Source organism: Hemicordylus capensis, chromosome 9 (assembly GCF_027244095.1).
Source record: "Hemicordylus capensis ecotype Gifberg chromosome 9, rHemCap1.1.pri, whole genome shotgun sequence".
Taxonomy (NCBI): Eukaryota; Metazoa; Chordata; class Lepidosauria; order Squamata; family Cordylidae; genus Hemicordylus; species Hemicordylus capensis.
This window is the reverse complement of record NC_069665.1, coordinates 1,591,559-1,618,857: the sequence shown is the minus strand read 5'-3', so window position 1 is coordinate 1,618,857 and position 27,299 is coordinate 1,591,559. Positions and strand designations below refer to the sequence as shown.

At 50.6% G+C, this 27,299-nt stretch overlaps 2 protein-coding genes across 7 annotated transcripts in view; both read right to left on the bottom strand.

Moving 5' to 3' along the window:
* KIFC3 (kinesin family member C3) overlaps window positions 1-3,316 on the bottom strand; it is a 46,111-nt gene extending 42,795 nt beyond the window's left edge. For all 5 annotated transcript variants that reach the window (XM_053270527.1, XM_053270526.1, XM_053270525.1 and 2 more), the window contains exons 1-2: window positions 3,177-3,316; window positions 1,776-2,252 (exon numbers count right to left, since the gene is read on the bottom strand). The gene's annotated coding sequence lies outside the window, so the exon portion shown is untranslated. The remainder of the gene's footprint in view (window positions 1-1,775; window positions 2,253-3,176) is intronic.
* Window positions 3,317-11,043: 7,727 nt separating this feature from the next.
* CNGB1 (cyclic nucleotide gated channel subunit beta 1) overlaps window positions 11,044-27,299 on the bottom strand; it is a 54,280-nt gene continuing 38,024 nt past the window's right edge. For both annotated transcript variants that reach the window (XM_053270519.1, XM_053270520.1), the window contains 13 exons: window positions 26,620-26,828; window positions 25,682-25,732; window positions 25,024-25,110; window positions 24,437-24,501; window positions 21,904-22,026; window positions 21,648-21,789; window positions 19,847-20,006; window positions 18,932-19,029; window positions 18,365-18,448; window positions 16,909-17,027; window positions 14,703-14,849; window positions 13,285-13,471; window positions 11,044-11,979 (listed from right to left, as the gene is read on the bottom strand). In XM_053270519.1, coding sequence (XP_053126494.1) covers window positions 11,764-11,979; window positions 13,285-13,471; window positions 14,703-14,849; window positions 16,909-17,027; window positions 18,365-18,448; window positions 18,932-19,029; window positions 19,847-20,006; window positions 21,648-21,789; window positions 21,904-22,026; window positions 24,437-24,501; window positions 25,024-25,110; window positions 25,682-25,732; window positions 26,620-26,828 — 1,688 coding nt within the window. In that variant the 3' untranslated portion in view covers window positions 11,044-11,763. The remainder of the gene's footprint in view (window positions 11,980-13,284; window positions 13,472-14,702; window positions 14,850-16,908; window positions 17,028-18,364; window positions 18,449-18,931; window positions 19,030-19,846; window positions 20,007-21,647; window positions 21,790-21,903; window positions 22,027-24,436; window positions 24,502-25,023; window positions 25,111-25,681; window positions 25,733-26,619; window positions 26,829-27,299) is intronic.

Sequence of the window (27,299 nt, the reverse complement as noted above, 5' to 3'; positions counted from 1 at the left end):
AGGGTGGAAGTCAGAACAAGCAGGAGGAAATGATAGGTCATGCCCTATGCCTTCCAGATAAATTGAAAACAATTGAGTAATGACAAAAATTAGAGGTCATTAAATATTTGCCTTCTGCTGAGTCAGGTCCATCTAGCTTAGTATGGTGTACACTGACTGGCAGCGGCTTCTCCAAGCTTTCAGGCAGGAGTCTCTCCCAGCCCTACCTAGAAATGCTGCCAGGGAGGGAACCTGGGACCTTCTGCATCCAAAGCAGATGCTCTACCACTGAGTTATGGCCCCATCCCCAACATCAACCAGCAACACAGGAAGCTGCCTTTTACCGAGTCAGACCCTTGGTCCACCGAGCTCAATATTGTCCACCCTACACTGACTGGCAGCGGCTCTCCAAGCAGGAGTCTTTCCCAGTCCCACCTGGAGATGCTGCCAGGGAAGGAACCTGGGACCTTTTGCATGCAAAGCAGATGCTCTGCCACTGAGCTATGACTGCTGAAAGAGGCATGCCTGATCACCTTTAGGAATGGCATCATCATTTTGTTATACAGTATTATTGTATTTTGCGTTTTTATTCTTGCTGCTAAAAATCTGAAAAGTCCTTTGCTGTAAAACAAGAAAGAAAGAGAGAGCGAAAGAAAGAGAGAGAGAGAATATTCAGACACTGTTTCAGTAAAATCCAAAAACTGGCAAGCGAGGGTTGCCAAGGAACAGAAAGAGTGAAACGAACTTGGTGAACCATCCATCTCTGGATTTCCTATTTGGAAAATGGAAGCAATATAACTGAGACTGTGATGAAAGTTGACAGTTGGAAAGACTTTGCCGATCACGGAACTTTGGGCACACACACCAGCCTGAGTCAGAGAGATCATCCCTTCTGCTGCTCAGTTTCGCCATGGAAACAAAAGAGAGGGCCACTCTAGTTAAGACAAGGGTTTTCTTGGTTGAGTTCCCAGATGGAGCTGGACCCCAACTCCCATAGTCCTCAGCCACAAGAGCCAAAAGGTGCTGAGATTACCCCTGAGTTGAGAGAAGAAGAAAAATGAAAGGAATACCAAGACCTCTGCCCCTCTGTGTGGAAGACACACACGCTCAAATTGCTCCTGCTTCTGAAATTGTTCCATGTCAAAGGTAAACACAGGGCCCTCCGGCTTCCTTTCTAGGGCTGCCTGAGAGGCAACTCCTCTGACCTCCAAGCTATTCCGACATCCCCAAATGTCTCTGGACCAGCTGTCATGGCTCATTAGCAACTCAGACACTTGACATATGCTCAGAAGTACTGATAACCTCACATGTCCCAGACCTGGCTCTGAAAATCGGTTCTGAAGCTCAGCTCTGGTATCGAGCGCTGCCTCACACCCTGCCGGACAGCAGGATGGCAGAAGAGGGAAGGCTCCAAGAGCAGCTCGGCATCATCATCCCGGACGGAGTCTTTCTCCGATCCAGCTGTGTGCTTTTCTTGCCCTTGTTTCCAGACACGCCCCGGCTGGTGTGTACACACTCCAGCTGAGTCGTATTTGCTGCATCAGTACAAACCCCCAACTTGGAAAAAGAAAAAAACAGGAGAGCAGCAGCACCGGGGACTCTGAGGCAAAAGCTCAATGTCCCTCCCAACACAGCGGGGGAAACTTGCTGCTTGCCCAGCGGAGTTTAGCCCGAGAGTAACCCTGACCCTGGGGGCTAATCTGGGGGGCGGGGAGAGGGAGAGAAGAAAGGAAGACAGAAAAGCAGCTCTCTCAATCGGCCCCTTTCAAAACACATCAGTCTTTAAACTCACTTACCTGGTTTTATCTGCCAGCAAAAGATAAAAGCTCCAAGGGCAAAGAAGCCACGTGATCGTTGTCCTCAATGTAGGCCAGAGATTTGTCTTCTTGCATCTGTTAAATTTTAACTTTTATCTGGAGGAAAGTGTGGGCAGAAGTCTCTCCCCTCCAGCCTGGCCAGCTCCCTTTGTCAGCCGGGGCCCAACTGTGTGGCGTCTCTTTCAGTCTCCCTTCCTCCTCCTCCTCCTCCTCCGAAACCCTCCGCTCATCTTCGGCACTGGGGAGGAATGCCAGAAATGCAGCCCTGCTGGTTCCTTGGCCTCTCCTGGCGGCGGCGGCAGGGTGAGAAGAAAGGGCGGAGGCGGCGGCGGCCCGCAGCAGGATGAGGCAGCCCGCGAGAGCAGCACATGCCGCCTTGGGAGCGAGGCTCCTTCCCCACGACCACAGGGGGCTCCACAGAGTCAGGCATGGGGTGGCAGCAGGAGAGAGAGACCTCTGCGAGCAAGCACAAGAGATCGGATTTAGCAGCCGCCGCCGCCACAGTCACAGTCACAGGCAGGGTGGGCCACACACACACTCCCCGGGGCAGAGGCAAGCAGCGCAGAACAAGGCACCGCCGGGCTCTGTCTGTCGCCCCGCAGAGCACGAAAAGGGGCACTTGGCAGGCACTGCCTGCCACCGCGAAGGGGGCGGTTGTACCTGGCCTGCTTCTCCACCTGCGAAAAGATGCAGAGGATGTTCGGGGCTGCCGCTGGAGGGATGGGAGGGCAGCTCCTGCCGGCTGCTGGAGTCCGACCGCCAGCCAGGGGCTGCTTGCCTCACTCCAGCCGGCAGAGGCACCGGCCCAGCGGCGTGCCTGCCTTCCGCGTCCACGCTGCGCGCTTAGCCGGGCGGGCGGCGGCCACCGACCGCCTCGCCTCCCGCCCGCAGGTGTGGATTATTCGTAGCGCCCCCAAGGACTGCGGGGACCCAGAGGCGCTGCTGCTGCAGCTCCTCGCCTTGCGCCCCGCGCCTCGTCCACGCGCCCGCTGCCCTGAGGCGGTGCAGGCGCCCCCCCCCCGGCCCGTGCACGCCCCCCCCCGCCTTCAGGCACGCGGCTGCCTCTGGGGAGCGGGGCGGCTGCTACGCCGGGCGAGCCTGCCTGCTTGCCTGCGGGGCGCTGCTGCTGGCCAGGCAAGCCGCCGCCTCCCCGAAAGGCCCCGGCGTGGCGGCTCCTGCAGGGCTCGTGGCGGCGGCGGCTGCAGCTCCCCGGGCCTCTCCCTCCGCAGCACAGCCAGCCGCCGGAGAGCCTCCCCCGGCCACCCCGGCCCAGCAGCTTCCCTCCGGGCGGGGCTCACCCGGGCAGCCAAGCCCAGCCGGGCGCCCCTCCGAGGAGGGTCCCGCCGCCGCCGCGGACCGGGGCAGAGCAGCGACACCCACCCGCTTGCTGCTGCGCCGCCTCCGGAGTCAGCGGGCGGAGAGGAGGCGCTGCCGTCTTCGCCTCGGGCAGGCAGGGCGGGCTCAGCTCCTCCAAGGCGAGGCTGGCGGCGGCGGCAGCAGCCAGGCACCTTCCTCGGCCGCGACGGAGGACTCGGCGCAGGCCCGGCCAAGCCCTCCTAGGCGGCGGCGGCGGCACCACGCGCCGACGCGTGTCGCCCCTCGTCTCGTGCGGCTCCTCCTCCACGTGCCCGCCGCTCGGCCCCTTTGGCTGCTCGGGGCCGGGAGGAGAGAAGCCGCCCGCCTTGCGCGCCAGGCAGGCAGCGGAACCCTCCGGCCGGCCGCGCGCCTCCCTCTCTCCCGCGCGCGCGCCCTGCGCGGAGACGGAGCGACGGGGAGGGGGGGGCGAGAGAGAAGGCATGAACGGAGCCTATCGCCCGCCTGTTGCCATGGCGACCCCGCGCAGGCGGAGAGGGAGGGGCGGCCTTTGCGCCAGGCAGCGCTGCTGCTTTGCGCGCTCCCTTCCTTCTTCGCCTGCGCTAGGACCGAGCCAAGCCGCGCAGCCCGAGCTCTCTTGGCTCAGGGGCGCGCCCTGCCGGCCCAGGCGCCCCCCTGCGCAGACGTCCCGCTCAGCCTTCGGGTTGCCAGCTGGGAGCGCAGCCGCGCCTGGAGACTTGCCCCCGGCCTGTTCAGCACAGGAGCCCCCGGCCGCAGCCACTCGGAGCTCCTGCCTGATGCTTCCAAGGCTAGGCTGGCCCTGTAGCAGCAGGCAGCCCGCGTATGGCTAGCAAAATGCGCCTGATTGCGACCAGTATGGAGGGTGGGAAGGGGGGGGGGGCTTCAGATGGCCTTTGCAGCGAGCCAGGCAGACATCGCGACGCCCGCGCACAGCGATGCAGAGATGCCTGCCTGCCTGCCTGGGAAGGCCAGGCCTACGCGGGAGCAGCGGAGGGTGCCCTGAGGGCAAGCTAGCCCAGTGGGGAGGGGCAACCAGAGGCTCTCCAGCTGTCGTAAGACTACAACGCCCATCTTCCCCAGCCACCATTTATTGCCATATTTTGCTTGCCGGGCTTGTTCACAGATACAGGTGAAACCTGTGCCTGGAGTACTGAGTAGCTCATGCAGGAGAAGGCGGCACACCAGACATGGATGCATGCTGTGGCTCCATCCCTGGCAGTCTGCTGTGCAAATCAAATCAGAGAAACGGGCTTGCCTGGCCGGAGCAGGTTTTCTCAGCATTTGCAGGGACTTTCTTTGAGCGTCCAGCAGACTTCTAAACAGATTTGACAATGCGCATCTCATTGTCATTCATGACCAGCTAAGCACTAGTCTCCACAGCTAAAGGCGCCACAAACATCAGCTTTCTTTTAAACTGGCTGCAAACATGAACACAAAACCAATACGGGCTGCAGTGGACGAGCCTGTCAAAGTATCTCTGACTGTAACAGCATATTCTTGAAGGACCCCAGAAGTGTGAGCGGCTCAGATGTGCTCGTGGTGAGAAAGACTTTCCGGCTGATTATCATTACCAGCGCCCTTGCACGGGGGCAGGGAATCTCCCTCGGTCACTTAGCAAGGCCCAGAGACAAACCGAAGCCATGCTCAGAGCATCTTCCTGCTAAATCGGGTGCTCTGGCCACAGTATCCCAGAAGATTACAGTGTAGTGAGGGCCATTTAGTTCATAATGACTGTCATAGCTGTGGAACACAAAGCTATATTTTGCCAGCTGCTGCTTGTAAACAAACCCATCCCTGAAGGAGGAATGCTCTGAAACAAGCTGACTGGAGACTGTCCTCGCCTCTGCCAGGGCTGTAGAAAAAATAGCAGCACAATCTCATTAGAAGAGATTTGCATCTTCCCTTTGCAGAGCACGGGGAGACCAGGATCCCTCCCTGTGGCGGTTCCGTCCACTTTCTTTCTCATGCTTTTAGGCCGCGTGTGGGAACTAGTGGTGGAAGTGGCACATAGATGGAGGCTCCTCTTGCTGCCTCCAAGAGATCCTGAGCCCGAGGGGCCGTGTGGGAGGGGACAGGACAGGACTGCTTGTGACCCTGCTGGTTTCCCCTCTGGCCGCAGAAGGGATCCACAAACCGCTCCTGGAATATGGGCCCTCCTCCGGCCTCAAAGGAGAGCTCTTCACAGTCACCCTTGGCGCTGGTTCATCATAGGGGAACTGCCAAAAGCTCCACAAAGGGACTGTTGCTTTCACACAAAGGGGGCTGTACAAGGGCTCTTGTGACAGACCAGCTGCACTTCAACTCAAGGCAACCACCACTTAGAGCTGCCACTAAATTACGCATATTTCACTGAGGATTATTGTGGCTAGTCAATCCTGCATCGTAACTTTGCCATGAGGCAGGGGGATCACCAACGTAGTTCCCAGAGGTTGCTGGACTACAACTCCCATCATCCACAACCACAGTGGCTGGAGGCCGGCCGGCCATTCTTTTGTAAACCTCAGCACTGCTAATCACTCTTGAGTGAATGCCATCCTGGAGAAGGCTGCCATTGAGAAATCGGAGAGAATCGCATACTGCCTGCCTGCTGACAGAGACTCATGGGAAGGGGCAGGAGACTCTAATACTCAGTCCAAATGTTATACCTTAGGATGAATGGTTATTCAAGTTTAAAGTTTTTTATCTGTCTATTTTGTATTGCTGGTCAGAATAAAACTGTACCTTATGTTTCTTTTTAGACTGTGAACCCTTTGGGGACAGGGGACCATCTTATTTATGTATTACTTATTTTTCTATGTAAACTGCTTTGAGAATTTTGTTGACGTGTGGTATTCGTAGTAGTAGTACTAGAGGCGGGCCTGCCAGCAGCTAACTTTCCTCTCTGTGCTTCGCTTGACTCCAGCAAGCTCAGGATATCCCACAGAGATCTAGGGAAAGGATTCTCAAGCATGACTTGGGCTTTTTCTTTGCTGTGGTCGCTGGCCTGCAGCCTGTGCCAGACTCCCAGCAAAGCATACCTGGCCCTGAGTCAGACTTAGCCAGGTGATGCCTCTGAAGGAGGCAGGGCAGGAGGGTAGGGCAAAAGGAGATGGGACTTCAGTGTACCTCCTTCCCACCAGCTCATCTGATACTGAAGCCTCTGATTCAGGCCTGGGCTGGCAGTTCTGGCACAAGCCAGATGGGCTGCTGCCTCTCCAGCCCCTCGCTGGCCATGAGAATTGGGAGCCTACCTCATCCCTCCCCAGGCAGCCCAAAAGGAAAGAGAGGGTGTGAGTCCCTTCCTGGCCGTCTGTGTTTCGAACTGGAAGAGCAGGAGTGAGAGAGAGAGAGGAACTAGCAGCAACAAGAAGCTTTGGGAGCGGAAGAGGGAGAGGAGCAAGGCAGGAAGGGGAGGGCAAGTCCCTCTGGGTCGGTGTTTGGGGAGGGGACGGAGGTTGGGGATGGGATGGAATTGCCAGCACACTTGCGAGAAGGGAAGGGAGCAGCCGCCGCCACCAGAGCAGGGGACAGGTCTGGGAATGAAAATGATGGTGCTGAACCGTGGAGCCTGGGAAATAAGCTTGGGGGGGAAATCTAAAAGTTGGCCTTCCTTATTTTCATTCCTCCCATCTTCCACACTACATACAGGGGGCTGCCTGCTGTGCCTGGAGCAGAGGGATGTGGGGCAGTGGGTGGGAGGGGGGCGGAGAGACATTGTCAGTGGTGCCTGCGGTGTCACAAAAGGGGGAAAAACCCACACCTCATGCCAGGGCTGATTTTTCCTCCCAGTCCAGCACTGCGTCTAATTGCAAAACACTTGGCTTCTCACAGCCATGTGAGCGCTCAAACAGCATTCCTCTCATTTTTATCCTCTGAATACAAAAGGACTTTTGTCTGACTGGTACAGGAGCTTGTGTGTCCTCCTTTCCTTTCCCTGGGTGGACCATTATTTTTGCCCCTTCTGTAGCTGGATCTCCCCCACCCCACCCCATCCATTAAATTTGCCTGTGACGACAGAGGAGGTATATGGAGGTATATGGGTTGATCCCCCCCAAGATAGAGACAAAAGCAGTTGCGTTCGGTTAAACCAAGGCACGAAGATAAAGCCACAAAGTGCTTGAATGAAAAGACACACAATCAAAATTAGGATAGGATAACACCCAGGCATGGGAAGAGAGCCGTTGCACACTCCTGATCTACAGTTATGTGAACTCAAAGATCCAGCTAGGAGGAGGGAAGAGTGGCCATCTGACATTTTTTAGAAAGCATTTGAAAACCCACCTCTTCACCCAAGCTTTTTCAGTTCTTTTGTATATATTCTAACTGGTTTTATGCTATTGTTAACCGCCCAGAGATGAAACTTTGGGGTGGTGTACAAATGTGTGATAGATAGATAGATAGATAGATAGATAGATAGATAGATAGATAGATTAGATAGGCGGGGGGTGGGCGGGGGACCACCAGCCCAGATCCTGTCCCTAGCATCTTACCAAGGGTAGACGAAAAGTCAAGCCATCCTACTCAAGTGCTCTCTTGCAATCACTCCCCCCCTCCTTCTATCCAGATCTTTGAGTTCACACAAGCACCAACTGGGGATGTGCTGGGCGCACTTCCCTTCTCTAACACCAACTGTGATTGTGTGAATAAGCCCAATAAATGCTTGCATTAGGTTAAACCAAGGCTGCTCAACTTCGGCCCTCCTGCAGATGTTGGCCTACAGTCCCCATAATCTCTGGCTATTGGCCACTGTGGTTGGGGATCAAGAGGTCGAGAGGCTTGGATCACTTCATGGAGGAGAGGTCTATCAACAGCTACTAGTCGGAGGGCTATAGGCCACCTCCAGCCTCAAAGGCAGGATGCCTCTGAGCACCAGTAGAGGGGAGTAACAGCAGGAGAGAGGGCATGCCCTCAACTCTTATATCTTATGTTTCTTTTTAGAATGTGAGCCCTTTGGGGACAGGGAGCCATCTTATTTGTTTTATTTCTCTTTGTAAACCGCCCTGAGCCATTTTTGGAAGGGCGGTATAGAAATTGAATTAATAATAATAATAATAATAATAATAATAATAATAATAAATAACTCCTGTCTGTGGGCTTCTCAGAGGCATCTGGTGGGCCACTGTGCGAAACAGGATGCCGGACTAGATGGGCTTCCTTGGGCCTGATCCAGCAGGGCTGTTCTTATGATTATGGGGGTTATAGTCACCTTAAGTGGCACCGTGGGGAAATGCTTGACTAACAAGCAGAACAGAAGGTTGCTGGTTCACATCCCCACTAGTATGACTATGGGAAACACCTCTATCGGGCAGCAGCAATATAGGAAGATGCTGAAAGGCATCATCTCATACTGCACAGGAGGAGGCAATGGGAAACCCCTCCTGTATTCTATGAAAGACAACCACAGGGCTCTGTGGGCACCAGGAGTTGAAATTGACTTAACGGCACACTTTACCAAGCCCAAGAACAGCTGGGGGGCCTACACTGAGCAGGCCTGGGTTAAACCAAGGCACAGCCTGTGAAATTGCTTATCTACAGCCAGTCCCTACTTCTACTCCACCCCCACCCCCTCTTCTCTAGTGTGAGCTAACTGACCTTTGAGGCTTTGGGAAATAAACAGCTCTCGTTTCCTCCTTGAACTGGTGACTCCACTTTAGTCCAAATCCACCTCACAACAGAAATGAGTACCACACCTGGCCTTTCATTGCCTCCTCACTGCCAAGGAGGGTCTCGCAGCATCTCTCTCTCTCTCTCTCTCTCTCACACACACACACACAGCCTGGGGTCAGGTCCCAATGGCTCACAGATGTGGGGAAGCTGACTGCAATTCATCCCCAGCCACAATGGCCAAAGGGCTGATGGGAGTTGTAGTTCAAGTTGTAGTTCAACAAGATGCAGAGACCCAAGTCTGAGAGCTCTTGAGGTAACGTGCTGCCTAGTAAGCGTGTTTGGATTCCAGCCTTGGGGAGCACTTCAGATGTGTTGGCTTTGGTTTCTCTTCTCCCTGTTGTGTCTGCATCACATGCTAAGTGTATTCTTGATGCTGTCCTCAAGCTGAGCTTTGCTCAGCACCCAAACTGGAACGTGCACAACAGATATGAATGGCATCCCGGAAATGTACGGCATCCCAAAAGGCCCCAGCTAGTGACTCATCTGTTTTAAGGCTGGCTATGGAAATCTCCAGTATCTAGCTAAGCAGCATTCTTCCAGAGCCTTCTTGATTACCTTGTTACTTGGTGTACACAAAGGGACATGAAGGCGGTAGGGATGTGCATGAAATTCACATGAATCGTTTCGAAACCACTGGACAGAGTAGATATTTGTTCGATTCTAATTTGCCTGAATTAGATTTGAATTTGGGCGAATTTGAATCGATTCAAATGAATCTCCACTCTGTTCAATGGTTCCTAATAGAATCGATTTGTGCGAATGTTGTGCTTCCTAGAAGGCAGCTGTTGTGGTAACGGAAAGAGAGAATTAACCTGGCAAGGCTTCCCATGCAGGGGTTCCCATCCAACTACAATGGCCTTTAGGGATGATGGGAGTTGTAGTCCAACATCACCACCCACGGATGCTTGGGAATCCCTGCCTTATGGCAAGCGTGCATGAGCCCAACACTTAGCAGGTTGTCCTAGGAACACAGGAAACTGCCAGGTGGAAGGGCACCGTTTCCCCCTATGATATTCCTCTCCCTCTCAGCTTTACCATCATCCCTCTCCCATTGGAGATGTCAGGGGCTGAATCTGCAGTGAAGAGGTGGAAATCCCCATCTGGAAACAGTCCATATGCCTGTGGATCTGAGGGGTTGGCCTTTTTTCTTTGATGGTTTAGCAGAAGCAACATAAGCTCTTTTACTGCCACCTCATGGATATCACAATCACTGCCTCACGAAATCCTGTAAAGATAATAGAATCATAGGCTTTAAGCCATCTGGTCCAACCCGCTGCTCAATGCCGAGCATCCAGAGCGAGACAAAGCTGACCAGCCTCAGCTTGAAGACTTCTAGCAAGGGAAAGCCAACCCACCCCCACCCCTAAGGAAGGGGTTCCACGGCTGAGTCACTCTTGCCATGAAGAAGTTTCTGCTCATGTTCAACTGAAAGGAGGCAAAGTGACTGTCCTGCTGCCCCTTGGCACACTGGCACAGGGCTAGTCACCGGTTAACAGCCATTGTTTTTGCTAGTGAGTCCAGAGGGTGCAATCTGGCCAGAATTAAACACCATTTAGTCCCTACTCCCACTAATTTCAGTGAAGGAGTTAAGCATATGCATGAATCCCTTCTACATATGCATGTGCATATGTATGTATTCCATGTCTACACCTACAAAGATTAGAATTGTTCGGACAATGGTTTTCCCTGTGACACTCTATGGATGCAAGAGCTGGACTTTGAAGAAGCAAGATAGAAAAAGCATCAACGCTTTTGAACTTTGGTGCTGGAGAAGACTTTTGAGGAGACCATGGACAGCCAGGAAAACAAACAAACAAATCAATCCAGAATTTTCACTCAAGGCACAAAAGACCAGGCTCAAACTATCCTACTTGGGACACATTATGTGAAAATCCAGCTCCCTTGAGAAGTTCATAATGCTGGGAAAAGTGGAAAGAAAGACAAGAAGAGGACGACCAGCAGCAAGGTGGAAGGACTCGATTAGGACAGCAATGAAGGCACCACTGAAAGGCCAAGTTTAAGACAGATCATCCGGGAGAGAATCTATCTATGTGGTCGCTAAGAGTAGACACCAACTTGACGGCACTTAATCAATCAATCCATCCCTTAACCTGAATATCAGTGGGGCAGAAAAATACATGAACTTGGCTGAAACCTGCCCACAGGAATTATTGCTCTCATCACACATAATCTTATGTTCAGTTAACAGTGCTGATAAATTGGTTAACATTATGCTCTGTTCATAGACTGAAAAAAACCCCAAGAGTCACCGGTGAAACATCTCTTTAATTACCATCTTAATTGAAAGGTGCAAGAATTACAGTCTGGCCAAATGGGATTTTTTAATGTCTCATTGGTATCAGTGGAAGAGATGCAAGCACTTGTTCATTTCCCTATTGGAAATCAATGGGATTTAAGGTGTTAACCTTGGCTGGATCAGGCCCACTGCTTTGTGGAATGGAACTTAGGCCTGTAAAAGTGCAGCTAGTATGAATATTTTAATGTACGCAGCTTACTTTACTTTTTCAATACTTCGGCAGCTGTAGCAATGATCTATAGCAGCTTACAGATTATAACTTCTGGCATCTCAGCTTGTTAAAACGGTACATCATCTTAAGTGGGGAAACACTGGAAGAGACTACATGGGAATGTTATGCAGATAAATGTTTGCTTAACATTTAGAGCCTTGAGGAAGCCGATATTCTTTATGCCAAGGCGCCTTGCTCTAAAGCTGGATCTTCCCTAGGGTTTTAGCTGGACTTCTCCAAAGCACAGTAAAAACTGATTGTAAGAGTGCAAAAGATTCTAGGTCTTGTTGTCACAAGATCGGTTTGCAGCTGTTTTCTAAGAGCACCACAAAGACAGCAACGCTACATTAGGATGGTTGCACAAACCTCTTGCAGTGTTCTACTGTGAGGAAGAACCCTTAAGGGGCGAGTCTCTGGCCGCTTCAGCTCATGACAGAGACCTTCTCTGGGACTCTCCGTTATGCAGGTTTCTCATTTGCTCCGTCCTTGTCTAGAACCTGTACAGAGAGAACCTGTTCATCCCCTTTGGGTGTTGGACTCATGCAAACAACAACAGAGCGATCAGAAGACTTTGAGACAATCTTGTCACTTCTGCAGTCATCGGATTTCCTGGAAGCAGCTGGTGAACGCCGTTTGACTGGGGATTTAGGCAGAACTGGAGTGGCGCTGGCTTCCTGAAAAAGAAATGCACCGTGCTGCTAGCATCCATGTGGTGGGGTGCTATCCATCCCCAGCACAGCATCCCTCCATGGTGGTGGTGTCTATCTTCTCTTTCTTTTTTAGGCTGAGAGCCCTTTGGGGACAGGGAGCCATTTTATTTTTATCTATGCCAACTGCTCTGGGAACTTTGGTTGAAAAGCAGTATAGAAGTGTTCGTCATTGTAACACTTCACTTCTAGGGGGTAAACACGCTGGGCCTGTTTGGAAACCTCCCGCTCAGATCTAGAAAGCCACCCTTGCATCGGAGACTTTCTGCAGTTACACAGCTGTGAGAGAACTACCGACTGTGCAGGCATAGACAGTCTTACATGGTACTAGCCGACCCCGCACAGAACATCTGTGCGCTCTTCGGGGCCGGCAGTTACCTCTCCTCCCCAGTCTCCGGCCATCTCCGCAGCTGGGCCCAGGCTGACGGGCCCGCCTGCCACTTGCCTCCGTGGCCAGGCCCGCTGCCACCTCTGGCCTCCGGGGTGCGCCTCAGCCAATCAGGCGCCTCTGCCGCCCAGCCAATCAGCTGGGCTCTGGGACGCACATTCCAAGGCACACCCAGGAGAATTAATATAATAGATGTTCTAGTTTCAGCCCAGGTACCAAGTGAACCAGTGCCAGCACCCTCACCATGATCCAAGTCATCCTTTGACTTGGAGGAGTCCCTTAAGGAACATAGGAAGCTGCCATAAACCGAGTCAGACCCTTGGTCCATCTAGCTCAGTATTGTCTACACAGACTGGCAGCAGCTTCTCCAAGGGTGCAGGCAAGAATCTCTCTCAGCCCTCTCTTGGAGATGCTGCCAGGGAGGGAACTTGGAACCTCAGATGCTCTTCCCAGAGGGTTCCATCCCCTCAGGGGAATCTCTTCCAGTGCTCACACTTCTAGTTTCCCTTTCATATGCGACCAGGGCAGACCCGGCTTAACTAAGGGGACAAGTCATGCTTGCTACCACACAACCAGCTCTCCTCTCCAAAAAAAAAAAAAAAAAAAAAAAAGCAGCATATGACTGCTGCTTTGGGGTGTCTTCATGGTTTTTATTGCTTTTAATTCGTTTTAACATTTTAATGTTATTTTTATGGAGTTGTACTGTATTTTAACTTTTGTAAACTGCCTTGGGATGAGTTTTATGAAAGGTGGCATAGAAATCGAACCATAAAAATAAACAAACAAACTCCCTAGCCTGTTAGACATCCCGGGCACATCCACCCAGTTTCCAGAGAGAATTCCCTGCTGGGCTTTGCACTGAGCATGCTCTGCAGTGACCTTACCTGCAAAGCCTTCAGCTCTTTCAGTTTCCACCTGATATGAGCTAGCCTGCCTTTGCCTCCCATCTTGCCTGCAGCTGCAAGGGCTGCTTGGAAGAGCTTTGGGGTCCCAGCTCTTGGAGGAATGATGAGCACGTCCTTCAGCATCCCTTTTTCTTCCTTGGGTTTGCTGTTGTTCTTCAGCATTCTCCTGAAAAGGAAAACCACCACCATGCCCTGGCTTCTGAGTTCTGGAAGTACTGAGAACAGTTTTCCAAATCACAGAGTTTCTGAGCCTAAATTTTAACAGAGATGGGTCCAGTTTTTTCAGAGCACAAAAGCTGCTCTGAAAACTTTGGATTTGATTGAGACGATAGCCAAGAATACCGGCTGACATCCAGACTTGAGTTACTCAGTAGCACAACAACCACAAACCACTCCTCAGAAGTTACTCTGAGGGCTATTAATTTCAATAGGACTAAAGGTAAAGTTGTGCCATCGAGTCACTGTCGACTCCTGGCATCCACAGAGCCCTGTGGTTTTCTTTGGTAGACTACAGGAGGGGTTGACCATTGCCTCCTCCCGCACAGTATGATGCTTTTCAGCACCTTCCTATATTGCTGCTGCCTGATAGAGGTGTTTCCCATAGTCTGGGAAACAGACCAGCGGGGATTCGAACCAGCAACCTCTGGCTTGCTAGTCAAGTCATTTCCCTGCTGTGCCATTAGGTAGCTTCAATAGGACTACTCAAGAGTAATTTAGTCAAGCTGTCTGCCACTGCATGTATATGCTCGGCATTTAAACTAATTTACTTTTGTGCTTTTGAGGCGGACCCTGCTTAGCAAAGGGGACAAGTCATGCTTGCTGCCACAAGACCAGCTCTCCTCCCCAACCACAATTTATTGCAGCTGGGGATGATAGGAGCTGTAGTCCAACAACATCTAGAAATCCTTGAGTTGGCCACTCCTGAGCAACCATCAGTCCACCCAGCTGCCAGTAAGGAGGAGTTCCTCCAGATGGATCGCACCTACTCCCCTCCTCCGTCACCCCCCTTTAGGAAACAAAAGTGCTTCCAGGGATCTGTCATACGGCAGGTCTGTGTTCAGCATATTGACTGGCTGGAAATATGCACAATTAACTTATAGAGAGGCAAGACAGTTGCACCAGGAAGGGAAGGGTGTACAGTGTTGGTCCCAGTCCAGGATTTCACAGGCACGCACAGGAGGGTCGTCACGCACTACCCAGCTCAGAAAACGCACTATACAGGGCGACGAGGACATGTTCCGCCAGCAGCCTGAGCAGGCAAAACAGGGTTTCCCCACCACAAGCCTGCCTGCCTGCCTGCCATCTCAGAGACAGTTGCCCTGTGCAGGGTCCCCGCTGAGCAGGCACATCTGGGTCCCTTGCAAAACAGGCAACATCTGGGCACCTGGGCAGCTCACCTGGCCTTCTTCCGCAGCAGCTTCTGAGATTCTGGGTAATGCACCAGGATTTCGTTCAAGTCTTTCTTATCCAAAATGAAAAGATTACTAAATCCGTGAGCCACAACATTGGCTGTCCGGCGATTTCCACCTCCCACGGCCAGTAAGCTAAGAAAGGGGAGAAAAGATACTCGTCCACCAGGGAACAGCAACAAATCTGGCTTCTGTTACTCAAAAATGGATATTTGGGGGAGGGGGGGCTGTTTCCCTGACTTTCAGCAGCAAGGAAATCTCACAAGCGCCAAGTCCAAAAGTTCCATGACAGATTTGTCAGGAAAGACTCCACAGTGTTTTGTTTTTCATTTAACCCCACTGCAGTGGAAAACACATTTTCTTGTCAGGTGTCAAATCAGCCCCACCAGCTGAGCAGCAAGGGAGGAGCACCCTATGAGCCACCTGGCTGGATGTGACCCACGAGCTCCCCGCGAGCCCAACTGCTCTTGTGTGTTTTCACCGCGAAGGCATGAGAAGAGGATGCTGTGAGCTGGACTAGTGTGTGTCAGCAGGAAGAGGGTCCCTTTTGCTAAGCAGGGCCTGCCCCGGTTTGCATGTGGATGGGAGACTACACGTGAGCCCTGCAAGCTGTTCCCCTCAGCGGGAGAGCATCTGCCTTGCATGCAGACAGCGTCAGGTCCAATCCCCGGCAGCATCCCCAAGTAGGGCTGGGACGGACCCCTGCCTGAAGTCTCCTCCAAGGAGCCGCTGCCTGGGCTGAGACGACTCTAGCCCTCTTGCAGATGCTGCACTACAACGGCCCTCATACCTGACCATTGGCCACTGTGGTTGGGGATGATGGGAGTTGTAGTCCAACAACAGCTGGAGGGGCAAAGGGCTGGTATAGACCAGGGGTTCTCAACCTTGGGTCCCCAGATGCTGATGGACTTCAACTCCCAGAATCCCCAGGGGATTATGGGAGTTGACATCCAGTAACATCTGGGGATCCAAGGTTGAGAACCCCTGGTATAGACAATGCTGTACGAGATCGATGGAACGAGGTTCCGACTCCAGATATGCTCCTGAATGCTGCTCTCCAAGGCATAGCCATTTGCCTTCTGGGTAACAGCCTTCCCCACTGAGGAGATGGCATTTGGCCCCTTTCACAAACCCTGCCCTTTCAGTGTGGATGTTGCTTTGGATCCCAACAGGGAAGCCTCCCGGCTCCAGCTTATCCAAGATACACCCGTGCTGGGAATGTCAGCCAGATATGCCGACAGCAGCACCGCCTGTCCTGCCAGCAGAACCCTTTTGTCCGACTGTCCTGACCATCAGTCAGCCCCTTGCAGCAGGGGAGGGTGGCAAGGAAGGAGGGGACTCACTAGGGCAGTTCACAGGGTTGCCATTAGGGGAGGAGGAGCCTCCCCCCCCGCCCCCAAGTTCAGGAAGGGGATAAAAGCATAGTCAGAGGTGGGGAGCTTGGCCATCAATCAAGGCCCAGCTGGGCAGGACAATTCCCCCACCGACCTTGTTCAGAAGCTGGGGACAGAATCTGGCACTCGTTCACCTTGGACCTTGTTTTTATCTAGTACATGACTGAAAATTGGGAGTATGATGCCTGACTGTCCTGAATTCGGGTCGGGGGCTTCTCTTGCCCTCCTGTCCATCCTTCTGTCTGTCGTCTTATCTTGCTCTTGGCTTTCCACCCAGGCTTGCATATGAGTGCTGTTTTTCTGGTTGCTGCTGCTGCTCTGTATTTTATGGTCCCATTGTGTATGTTTTTTAAACTTTTAATTAGGTTTGTATTTTTATATTCCAGTTTAATATTCTTGTTGTGTAACTGTTTTATAGTCTTATATGGCTTTAAATGCTTTTTAAACCGCCTTGAGATTGTTAACGATAGACAGAAAGGACCGAATGTTATGCTTGCAAGAGGTGGCTCTCAGCTAAGCCAGGGGTTCTCAAACTTCAGTCCCGGATGCTGTTGAACTGCAGCTCCCAACATCTCAGCCACAAGGGCAGAAGGCCTGGCCTGTTCCCAAGAGGATGCAAACCGTAGCCGGGAATTCTGCTCTCTTAAATGAAGGACGTGCTCTCATAATTGTGGGACTACTACGCCACCACTCTGTCCTCAGACCCACTGCAAGACTACCCTTTGTACCTCCAACGCGCCCCCACCTTCCTTCTCCCTCCCTGCTTCCTGCCCACATGGCCGTTTCCCATCTTGTCTGACCTGATTTCTCCAAACACGGATCCAGCTTTCAGCATCACAAGCACCGTTTTGCCGTCAGGCCCTCCAAGCACCTGGACCTGCCCCGCCTGGATGATGTACATCTCTCGGCCAATTTCTCCCTGCAGCAAAACCGAGAAAACGCTGTGATCTGTGCAGCTCTGTGGATCCTTTTGCCTTCAGGTTTCAGGTGGACTATCCAAGGCTGCTGTTGCTTTTTCAGCATGTTGCTTTATTTGCATTCATTGGGATATTTTCTTCTCAGAACAAGACAGGCAGGCAATTATTAGGGTGCCTTTTCTCTGTAATGATGCTGGTTACGCTCATAATTTGCTTGTTTATTTTAAATTGCATCTTTCACTTGGTGTTGTGCAAGCACTGTAGTCTATGGCAGAGGTTCTCATCCTTGGGTCCCCACAGGTTTCTGGACTACAGCTCCCATCATTCCCAGCCACAACAGCCTTGGATGATGGGAGTTGTAGTCCAACAACATCTGGGGACACAAAGTTGGAAACCCCTGGGCAATGAACACCAGCCCTTTTTAAAATGTCAAGTCACCAGACACGAAGCAAGCAGTTCCTAAAAATAGAAATAAAAATGTGCTGTTCTAAAAGAACATTTTTGCAGTTCAAAAATTCAAGTCATGCAAAAGTTGTACTATGTTAGATGATGTGAAAAGTGCCTGATAAAGAGGAAAACAGTGAGTAGTTCTGGCTTCTCTAGAACCCAGACCCTGGTGGAGCCATTTCTCCTTCCCCTGCCAAAGTTGCTTCCTGCAGACTCACTGCTACACACCACACAATATCTTCACTGGTGAATATCACACGCTTCTACAGTAGCCCTGCCCAGTTCTCCATTCTGGGGGTTTTCTCTCACTCTGTGAAGGCTTCTCAATGTCAAGTGATTCTAGGCAGCAAGGTACAGGTGCACAAACAAGGAAGATGTGTGTTGTAGCAGCACAAATTACACTCACATACCATTGTGGAGTTCCGAATTCTCCTTAAGAAAAGCCCTCAAAATCACAGTGATAGTAGCAGACAGTGCTACTAAATTCTTAGAACTCCACCTGCCCCCACATCCTATTCTGCGTCTGTCTGATATTTTATCACCATCCATACGTTCAAGAGTGAACTTTGCATCTTTCCTTCCAAGCCTTCCTTTCCTTGTACACTGTCCATATCCATTGACAACATGGCCGCCATCCACTCTGCTGAACAAGCACGAAACCAGCCTTGACTTTCTTCTTCCCAGCCTGTGCCTGTGCACTGAGGCACACAAATGCCCTTATTTTGAAAAATTCCAGAAACTCCAAATGCTTCTGCCCTTTTCTGAGTGCACCCCCACAACACCACTGAAAATGGGAGGGCACATTTCAAGGGATGCAAAAAGTGTTTATGAACCCCACCCACCCCGACCCTGAGTTCAAGGTTTCCCATGGCTTAGACATTGTGGTTGCTACCTTCTTGCATACGTAGTCATTAGGTAAATACACAACCGATCTGAGTCTCTTCAGCATGTCAAAAATCATTTGCCTGTCACAACCCTAAATTGAAAGAAAGGAGGGATTATTTGGCTTGTACAGTCATGTTGGACTTCAAGTATTATTATTATTATTATTATTATTATTATTTTTACATTAAATCCCGCTCTTCCTCCAAGGAGCCCAGAGCGGTGTACTACATACTTGAGTTTCTCTTTCACAACAACCCTGTGAAGTAGGTTAGGCTGAGAGAGAAGTGACTGGCCCAGAGTCACCCAGCTAGTCTCATGGCTGAATGGGGATTTGAACTCGGGTCTCCCCAGTCCTAGTCCAGCACTCTAACCACTACACCACGCTGGCTCTCAAGTAAGCCAAGGCCAGAGGAGCAGAGGTGTCCCTAGAATTGAGCGAAGGGGTTCAAAGAACCGGGGCCCTCCGGCTCCCTCCCTCCCTATTTTCTTCATTATCTCCCTCACTCTAAGGAAAGGGGGCGAACACAGGCCCCCTCTCCCCTAGCGATGCCCCTGCAGCGGAGACAGACAATACCTGAAAGAGCGGCACCTTGCTGACGATCTCATAGTTTACGTCGACAGCAATATCCAACCTCATCGTGTCAGGCAACTGCTTCAGCAGCTCTGAGTCATCTGTAGCAAAAAAAGGTGTAGCAAAGAATTTGTCTGCCCTGAAAGCACACATTGCAGAATCAGCACAGCAGAGCGCAGGCCACTGCTATGGCTATTTAGATACCAAAGTTCTCAAAGCAGTTTACACAGAAAAATAAATAATACATAAATAAGGCTGAGGCCAGACTCTGCATTTGGAAATGTTTGTGGTATGAACATCTGCAGAAATCATCCTCTTTTTGTCTCAGCCAAGTGTGATTTAACTCAGGTAAACCATCTCCCTCTCTGCATAGCCTTACACATCTGGACTGCCACCGTTTTAAAGAGCAAAGACTAACACAGCGTTTCCTTGACTATTCCTAGGCAAAACTGTTCAGGGGCTGCAAGCTACCTCCCATCCAGATTCTGACGCCTGAAATCCACGGTCTTCATCTGAAAAGATGCCAAGTCTTTCCCTAGCTCTCTGGGAATTTTCAAACATGACACTAATCGACTGTGCAATTTATTTTCAGACATGGCTCCCCTCCATTTCAATCCCACATTTCGCACATGGCACACGCACTGGAAGAGAGCCTCAAATACACCTTTCTTGTTATCTGTGGAATTGCTTGTACGCCAGTTGATGATGACAGAGCCTGGCCGCTTGGGAAAGAAGTTCTGAGCATCTCAGCCCTCTGGCTTCTGGCAATATCCTCCCCCCCGCCCCACACACACCACCCTGGGTATTCCAAATGTCCTCCCAAATCATGATTGTACAATATCTAAGCAACTTGGAGTCATCAGAGATACCAACATATTTTAGGAAGTCAATAATCTAAAAACTACAGCTGACTCTTACCCAGAATGCCTTGAGAGTGCCAAGTATATTCATACCATGTCTTAACTCTGTTCTGAACGGACCGGGGGATTCTGTAAAAAGTCATGTATTTAACTGTGTTGTCCATACACGTCCGATAGTATGTTTGTGCAGCCGTAGCAGCACCGACAACATCTCTCATCTGTGAATGAGAAGGGAGGGAGGGAGAGAAAACACAAATTTAGTTTCCCATCCTCTTGCCTTATCCACAGTTGTGAGTTATCTCATGGAAATGAATTAAACTACACCCAAAGCGCATCCACATGATTATCATTATGTGAATTAAACACACAGTTCGGGAGCTGTGCGCAATCCCATTTTGTGATCCTGTGTGAGGGAAACAGCAAGGTTGGACAGAGAAGAAGCGATGGACTGTGAGAGAGGCACCTGGGCAGATGGGGCTGTCCTACTCAGCTCTCAAACCCAGCACTTTACCAAAGCAGGAAGAGCTGCGATCCAACCCTAATTATAATTGTGTGAATAAGGCTACCATGTGAATTAGCAGAAGAGTTTGGCACATGGATAGTCTAATTTATTAAATTGCAATAGCTAGCGTATTAGTTACTCCTTCAGTTCCAAAATTTGGATTACAGTTGCCACTGACTCGTTTGGTGGTGATTGTATTCTGTTTTATTGTGTTTTAGCATTGTTTTATTGATCGTTGTATTGAGTATATTTGTTACTCCTATTTCTGCTGGCCAAAGGCCGTAATAAAATTGATGATGATGACTCGTTTGGTGGCGACTTGGGACAGGGCCTTCTCTGTGGCTGCCCCAGGGCTTTGGAATGAGCTCCCTGCTGAAATAAAAGCATCTCCCTTTGCTTTCAGGAGGATCCTGAAGATATACCTGTTTTCCCAAGCTCTTAACTGATATTTAAATTTTAATATGTTTTTATTCATTGAGATTTGTTTTATTAATTTTAATGTTTTTATATTATGTTTTACCTTGTACATCACCTGGAGATTTCTATATCAGGCGGTTTAGAAATTAGATAGATAGATCCAGAGCTTCTTCAATATTGAAACCCAGAAGTCCTGTGTCACTGGCACTGCTGAGAGGTTTAAATTTGTGAGACTGAAAAATCTCATGTGAGTGGTGGTGTAGTTTTTAGGGAAGCTGGAACATGATACCTAAAAGATGATCATGGGAATGCCTTGGGGCTAATGTCGCCAGTGAATAGGCTGGGTGGAGGAAAACCCTACAGACAGCATTTCACACACCATCAGTTCTTCTCTTCCTGCAGAGGTTCTCAGGCTTGGGTCCCCAGATGTATTGGCCTACAACTCCCACCACCATCTTCATCCACAATGGCCTTTGGGGAAAATGGGAGTTGTAGGCCAACAACGCATGTGGGAACCCTGTCTCAGTGATATTAGATAATTTAGATACAGAGCATGTTTCAAACATGAGAGCGGCTCCATCTCCTAATGGGACTATCTTACAGTGCTCACACGTATAGTCTCCCATTCAAATGGAAACCAGGGCAGACTCTGCTTAGCAAAGGGAGCAATTCATGCTTGTTACCGCAAGACCAGTTGTCCTCCCATTACTCTTATTAAATACTCTTATTCAGTATGGCAGCTCAATAAAACTGCTGTCATTGAGGTTTGCTTCCATGACCAATTAAAAGAAGGAAGGAAATAGTTTTACTTTAAAAATATCAAATCATAATATTGGCCCAGATTTACGTAAGTCTTCCACAAAAGCACACAGTTCCACCAACGAAAAAAGAGGCCATTTGGCAAGTGGGAGTGTGGGAAAGGCACATGTTGTTTCCTCACCTGCCCAATCATGACGGAGAAAGCAAAGACACCTGTGAAGTAATTCAGAAGCTGGAAGATGATTTCAAAGAGGGTTTGTGGGTCAGGGAGGCCTCCAATTGTTATTAAGGTCTTGACAGCCCAGTAGTAACAGCGGATGTAACTTGCGAAAGAGAAACACACAAGAGGTCCACACACAAGATTAGTCCTCGTTATTGCTACACCCATGGCAATGGACTACATACCCCCATGCAGAAAGCAAAGCCTGAGTCCATACCTGTTTCCTTCCCCATTGTAGACCCAGGGGGTATTGCCCAATCCCTGATAGGAGGATGCCCAGTAATACAAGCAGGAGTTCACATGTAAGCTGAAGAGCAAGTAGGCCGTGATCCGGATCACTCTACCAAGAAAGTGAGGAGGAGTGTTAATGCAAACCTCCTAGCCTCCGAAGGGTTCACTCTGCATGACTGTATGCCCATTTGCAACCCCTGGAAACAGCGGCTGGCATCCAGGCAAATGCTGCAGGAGAACAAGGATGCTGCTAACTCAGCAAAGAGGCACCTTTTAAAAGGGGTGACTCTTTTTATTTAGCAGGGGGAAAGCAACTGGCCCTATCCGTCCCCCAGCACAACATCCCTCCAGTGGCTATTGCTGGTGTCTATCTTACGTTTCTCTTTTAGATTGTGAGCCCTTTGGGGACAAGGAGCCATTTAATTTAATTTAATCTAATTATGTAGTTATAGCTCTGTAAACCGCTTTGGGAACTTTTGTTGAAAAGCAGTATATAAATATTTGTCGTCGTATTTGCATGCACTAGCTAGTCCTGCTGCGCCGGGAGTTTGTTGCGTGCCAGAGCAGTGGGGCACTGCTGCAACCTGTGGGGCGCATTCTGTTGTGGAACTTCTTCCTCAGTCCATATATGTGGTAGGGAATGAAGCAAACCAATCTGCTATCCTTGCTGTGGAAGCAGACCAAGAGACTGGGCCGCTTTGGGTGGGGTGGGCACATCTTTGTTCATCACACGAGGTCAGAGTTTATAGCTCATGGAGGCAAGTCTGTTTGCACTTATGTGCAAAGAAAGCAGCTTATAAGATGGAAAATTCAAGTGTGTGCCTGACAGCAGAGCCCTCAAAGGAAAGCAGGCAATGGCTCCTGCTTCTTTGCCCAATTCCCCTTGATAGAACTTCAGGGCACTTCCCAGGTGAGCTGCTCAACAGCAGCAGAATGCCTCTGTTCAGACACGTCACATTCAAAATGTAAAGGGCAGGGGGAGCAGTTTACAACCAGAAAAAACCAGCAATTTTTTAACGCCGGGTATACAACGGCCTCGCTCTATATCGCAGCAATTAAATTCGGAACAAGGCATTGGAAATGTGAACGGCACCCTGCTGTCTGCTGGCGTCACAAGGCAGGAAGTGTGGACGCACCTTCCGTTGCAGGGTCTAATCTGGAAAGCACCTAGAGGAATAATCTCTGTGTGGCACCACAAGGGATTTGGGCGCAGATGCAGAGGGCAGGAAAGGGATGGCCAGGAGGGTGCCTATCAGCGGGAAAGACCTTTTGCATTTGCCCCCAAACTGCAGGTTGGAAGGACCCTCCCCCCCACTTCCCCACAACACTGACCCTCTCCTCATGGTGCAAGCCTGCCTAGCGAAGGGTTGTGCATCTGTGTCGGCCTCTGTCCCAGCCTGCAGACCTCAGGGGGAGCCCTCAGCCATCTGGGCTGAGAGTTTGGGTGACTGAAAAGAGGAGGTCTGCCTCTTCAGACCAGCAAGAGCCCCCAGTGCTGCAAGGCGGCCAATGCGGAGGCGAGGCGAGCTACTCTCACATCCACAGTGACTGTAGTGGGACGGCAGAGCACCAAAGGCCCCCGGTTCAGGCTCCAGCCTCTGCAAGAGGTGGGACTGGGCCGAAGCCCTGGAGAGCCCCGGCCTGCCAGCATAGGCAGAGCTGGTTGGACCAGCCTTAAGAGACAATGTCGCGCTTGTAGGTTCTTCAGCTCCAGAGTCCCTGCAGGGGCTACAGTGGCAGACCCTTGTGGGGGCTACTGGGGAGGAAGACCTCAAGGAGATCCAGCTCTACCATAGGAGCAGTTGGGGCGGCTCTGGGGAATCCCCATCCGCTTTGGCTTTGTTCTCTCTTTGAGGGTGGAGGTGTGGCTCAGTGGCACAGCAGAAGGTCCCCCCTCCCAGTTCAGTCCCTGGCAGCATCTCCAGGTAGGGCTGGGAAAGGCCCAGTCAGTGTAGGCAATAATAACCAGAGTTTCTCAGTGTTGGGTCCTCAGATGTTATTGGACTTCAACTCCCATAATGCCCAACCAAAGGCCACTGGGGCTGGGGATTGTGGGAACTGAAGTCCAATAACATCTGGGGACCCAACGTTGAGAATCCCGGATCTGGACAGACCAATAATCTGACTCAACAGCAGGCAGTTTCCCATGTTCATCTCTCTCATGAGTGCTGGAAATCAGGGGAGCAACTTGGATGGTACAAACTAGGGGTTCTCCAACTTGGGCTGCCCGAGGTTGTTAGACTTCAACTCCCATAAGGCCATTGTGGCAGGGGGTGATGGGAGTAGAAGTCCAATAGCCTTAGGGAGCCCAAGTTGGAGAACCCCTGCTGCTGGGACTCAACATGCCACTTTTGTGGTGCCTCCCACTCTGGGAGGCAGTGATTTGAGGAAACTCTTTGGCACAGAGAGAAAATGCTGCATGGAAACAGAGCACTGCCCTGCCCTGCTGCTGAGTGGTCTCCCTTCCCATAACTGCCACCCCACGAAATGAAGAGTAGCAGCAGCAAGAATGTGCCTACCTGTAAACATAGGCCTTGCTCAGAATAGCTTCAAGCCGGCTGTTAAACTCAAAGAAGGCCATGTACTGTGAAAGAGAAGAGAAGAGAGCCCCGCAAAAAAAACACAACACAATTCTGCCAGCAGTCCGGGAAGGAAGGCAGGACCATTGCGCAAGAAACTGATCTTTGGACTGCTGCCCACACTTGTCCTTAATAATCTGTCAGTGGTTTTTTTAAAAACAAAAGCATGGGATGATGGAAATTTTAGTCCAACAATGTATGGGGAGGCCAAGTTGAGAGGGCACACACACACACCACGGATAAGACAATAATGACCTAGATGGACTAATCTGACCCGGCATAAGACCGTTTCCGGAGTTCAACTAGCTGATGACTCCTGGAAATTATGGAAGGAAATTAGATGGATCTGGACCATATCTTTAGAAAGCCCCTTTATATAAAACCTCAAAACTAAATGAAGCCATCTTTCTCCTCCAGCAATGCCGAATTGTTCCACAAAAAGGAAAATGCTCTTTTCTCCACCCACATATGACAGCACAAGCCAAGGCACAACCCTGTACAGGACTTGGCAACTCCTCTGAACGTACCTTTAAGCAGCGAGGCAAACGCAGGAGAGAATGTATGCCAACTTTGAGGTAAAGGAAATCCAGTGGAAGGAGGCAGATCACATCCATCTGTAAAGGCATACACACACACACACACACACACACACACACACACCCCACCCCCAAAAGAAGTTAGTGCTCTGAAGGCATATCATTTTGTCCAATCACACAAACCATAGGTCCATTAGACCAGGGATTCTCAATGTTGGGTCCCCAGATGTTATTGGACTTCAACTCCCCAACCAAAGGCCACTGGGTCTGGGGATTATGGGAGTTGAAGTCCAATAACATCTGGGGACCCAACATTGAGAATCCCTGTATTAGATAAGAAGTGTCTGTGATGTGAAAGCCATGAAAGTATAGGAGCCTTAATAGCAGTGAGAATATTCAAGTGTGTGTGTGTGTGTGTGTGTGTGTGTGTGTGTGTGTGTGTGTGTGTGTGTGTGAGAGAGAGAGAGAGAGAGAGAGAGAAGACAGACAGACAGATTCAGAGAGAAAGTTCCCTGTCTATACACAAAACAAAATGTTCTCAGCACTTAAATATGCTAGTGTGCAGCTACTGTCTAACTGAAATGACACAACTTTTCATTTCTGTCGCACAGATATTTATTTTAAACTTATGAAAAATTAAGTGACAGACCTTGAAGCGACGTGACTTCATGTAGTTCTTCCTCATGGCCTTTTTATCAGTCTACAGTAGGGAACAAAACGGAAAGCACTTTGTTTTAATCTGTTCTGGAAACCTGAAGGGCAGGTGAGGCAGCAGAAATCGGCGATGGGCCATCACAGAGCTAAGCAAGAAGCAAGATGGGAGAACTTTACTCCAAAGAATCCCTTTGCCTTCGAGGGACTTTTCTATTTCTGCAGTATATTTCCAAAAGGGACTAGTGAGTAACTTAGTCTGGATGTCAGCCATTGTTGCTCTAGAATGTTATGTTGTATGTGGTGACATCCTTGCATTTATATGGTCATTGCCTGCCTTGATCCTACACGAATACGTCATGACATTCGCTGTCTAAAATGCGTGCTGGATTCCCCACTCTGGCTGTTCTTGCTGGATGGAAAGTGTAAGCCGCTGACTGGGCCCTTGGACAGTGTCGAGCAATAGGCCTGCTCCATGGAAAGAAATGTTTATGATCTTCCCCCTGCACATGGTATCCCATCCTGTCCCCCCCCCACACACAATTTAAGGATTCTCAACTGTTGCCAGCACTGCCGTTCTGAGGGCTCCCAGAATTTATCCTGACATGGGACTGCTCCACCCCGTACGCTAATTCCCCCCACAAAGCCCGAAGGCATTTAGGGGTGTTCGCCAGTCACCCCGGAGCAGTTCCATTACCACAACTCCCTGGGTCCCCAGACATTGTTGGACTGCAGCTCACATCACCCCCGCCACATGCCCTTTACCATTGTGACTGGGGATGATGGGAGTTGTAGTTCAGCAGCATCTGGGGATGGGAATCCCTGCCCTAACTCAGTCCTCATGCATTGTCAGGCCACAAGACATCCAAGGGAGGCTGACGCAACAGGACCCAGACCCAAGAGGACCACTGGTCCATTCTGCCATGCGCCACTTACGATGATGTCTCCTTTTTGGACAAACTGCAGGCGTACTTGAAAGACGGTGATATCGAGAAGGTAGATGAGGTCACAGAGGTAGTCCACCGTCATCCAGTAGTAGACATTTCCAGGTGTTTGGTAGGGGAAAGCCCAGCGGACTGGAATAAGCCAGCAGTTCCAGTTCCATGCCAGAACCACGATGAAGAGCCAGAACACGTACATCAGATCTAGCGGGGAGAAAGCCCAGAAAAGAAACAACCACTAAACGTTGCTCTTCTACTGTCTAACTTAGAAAGTAGAGAAGAAACACATTCCCAGACAATTCGCTTGCAAGAGGCTCACAGGCAATTTAAACCCCGTATGTGAAAAGACTGCCGAGACCCATATGTTTCTAGTACATATTGGGAATGTGGGCTCCTCCCCAGAGGCATCTGGTGGGCAGAGGTGCTCTTACCCCTGGACTTCTGGGCCAAAGTCCAGGGCCTCCACAGCCCCTGCGGGCCCCCAAATCCTCTTTAGTCTGTCCCGGGTAGTGTGGTCGCTCGGCAGAGCATGATGATGCTTAATTTGCAGGGGGAGGGGGGCCCTCCCAAGGCCTTTAGGTCCAGGCTCCAAAATTACCTAGCTGCACCTCTGCTGGTGGGCCACTGTGTGCGACAGGATGCTGGACTAGATGGGCCAACTTGGGCCTGATCCAG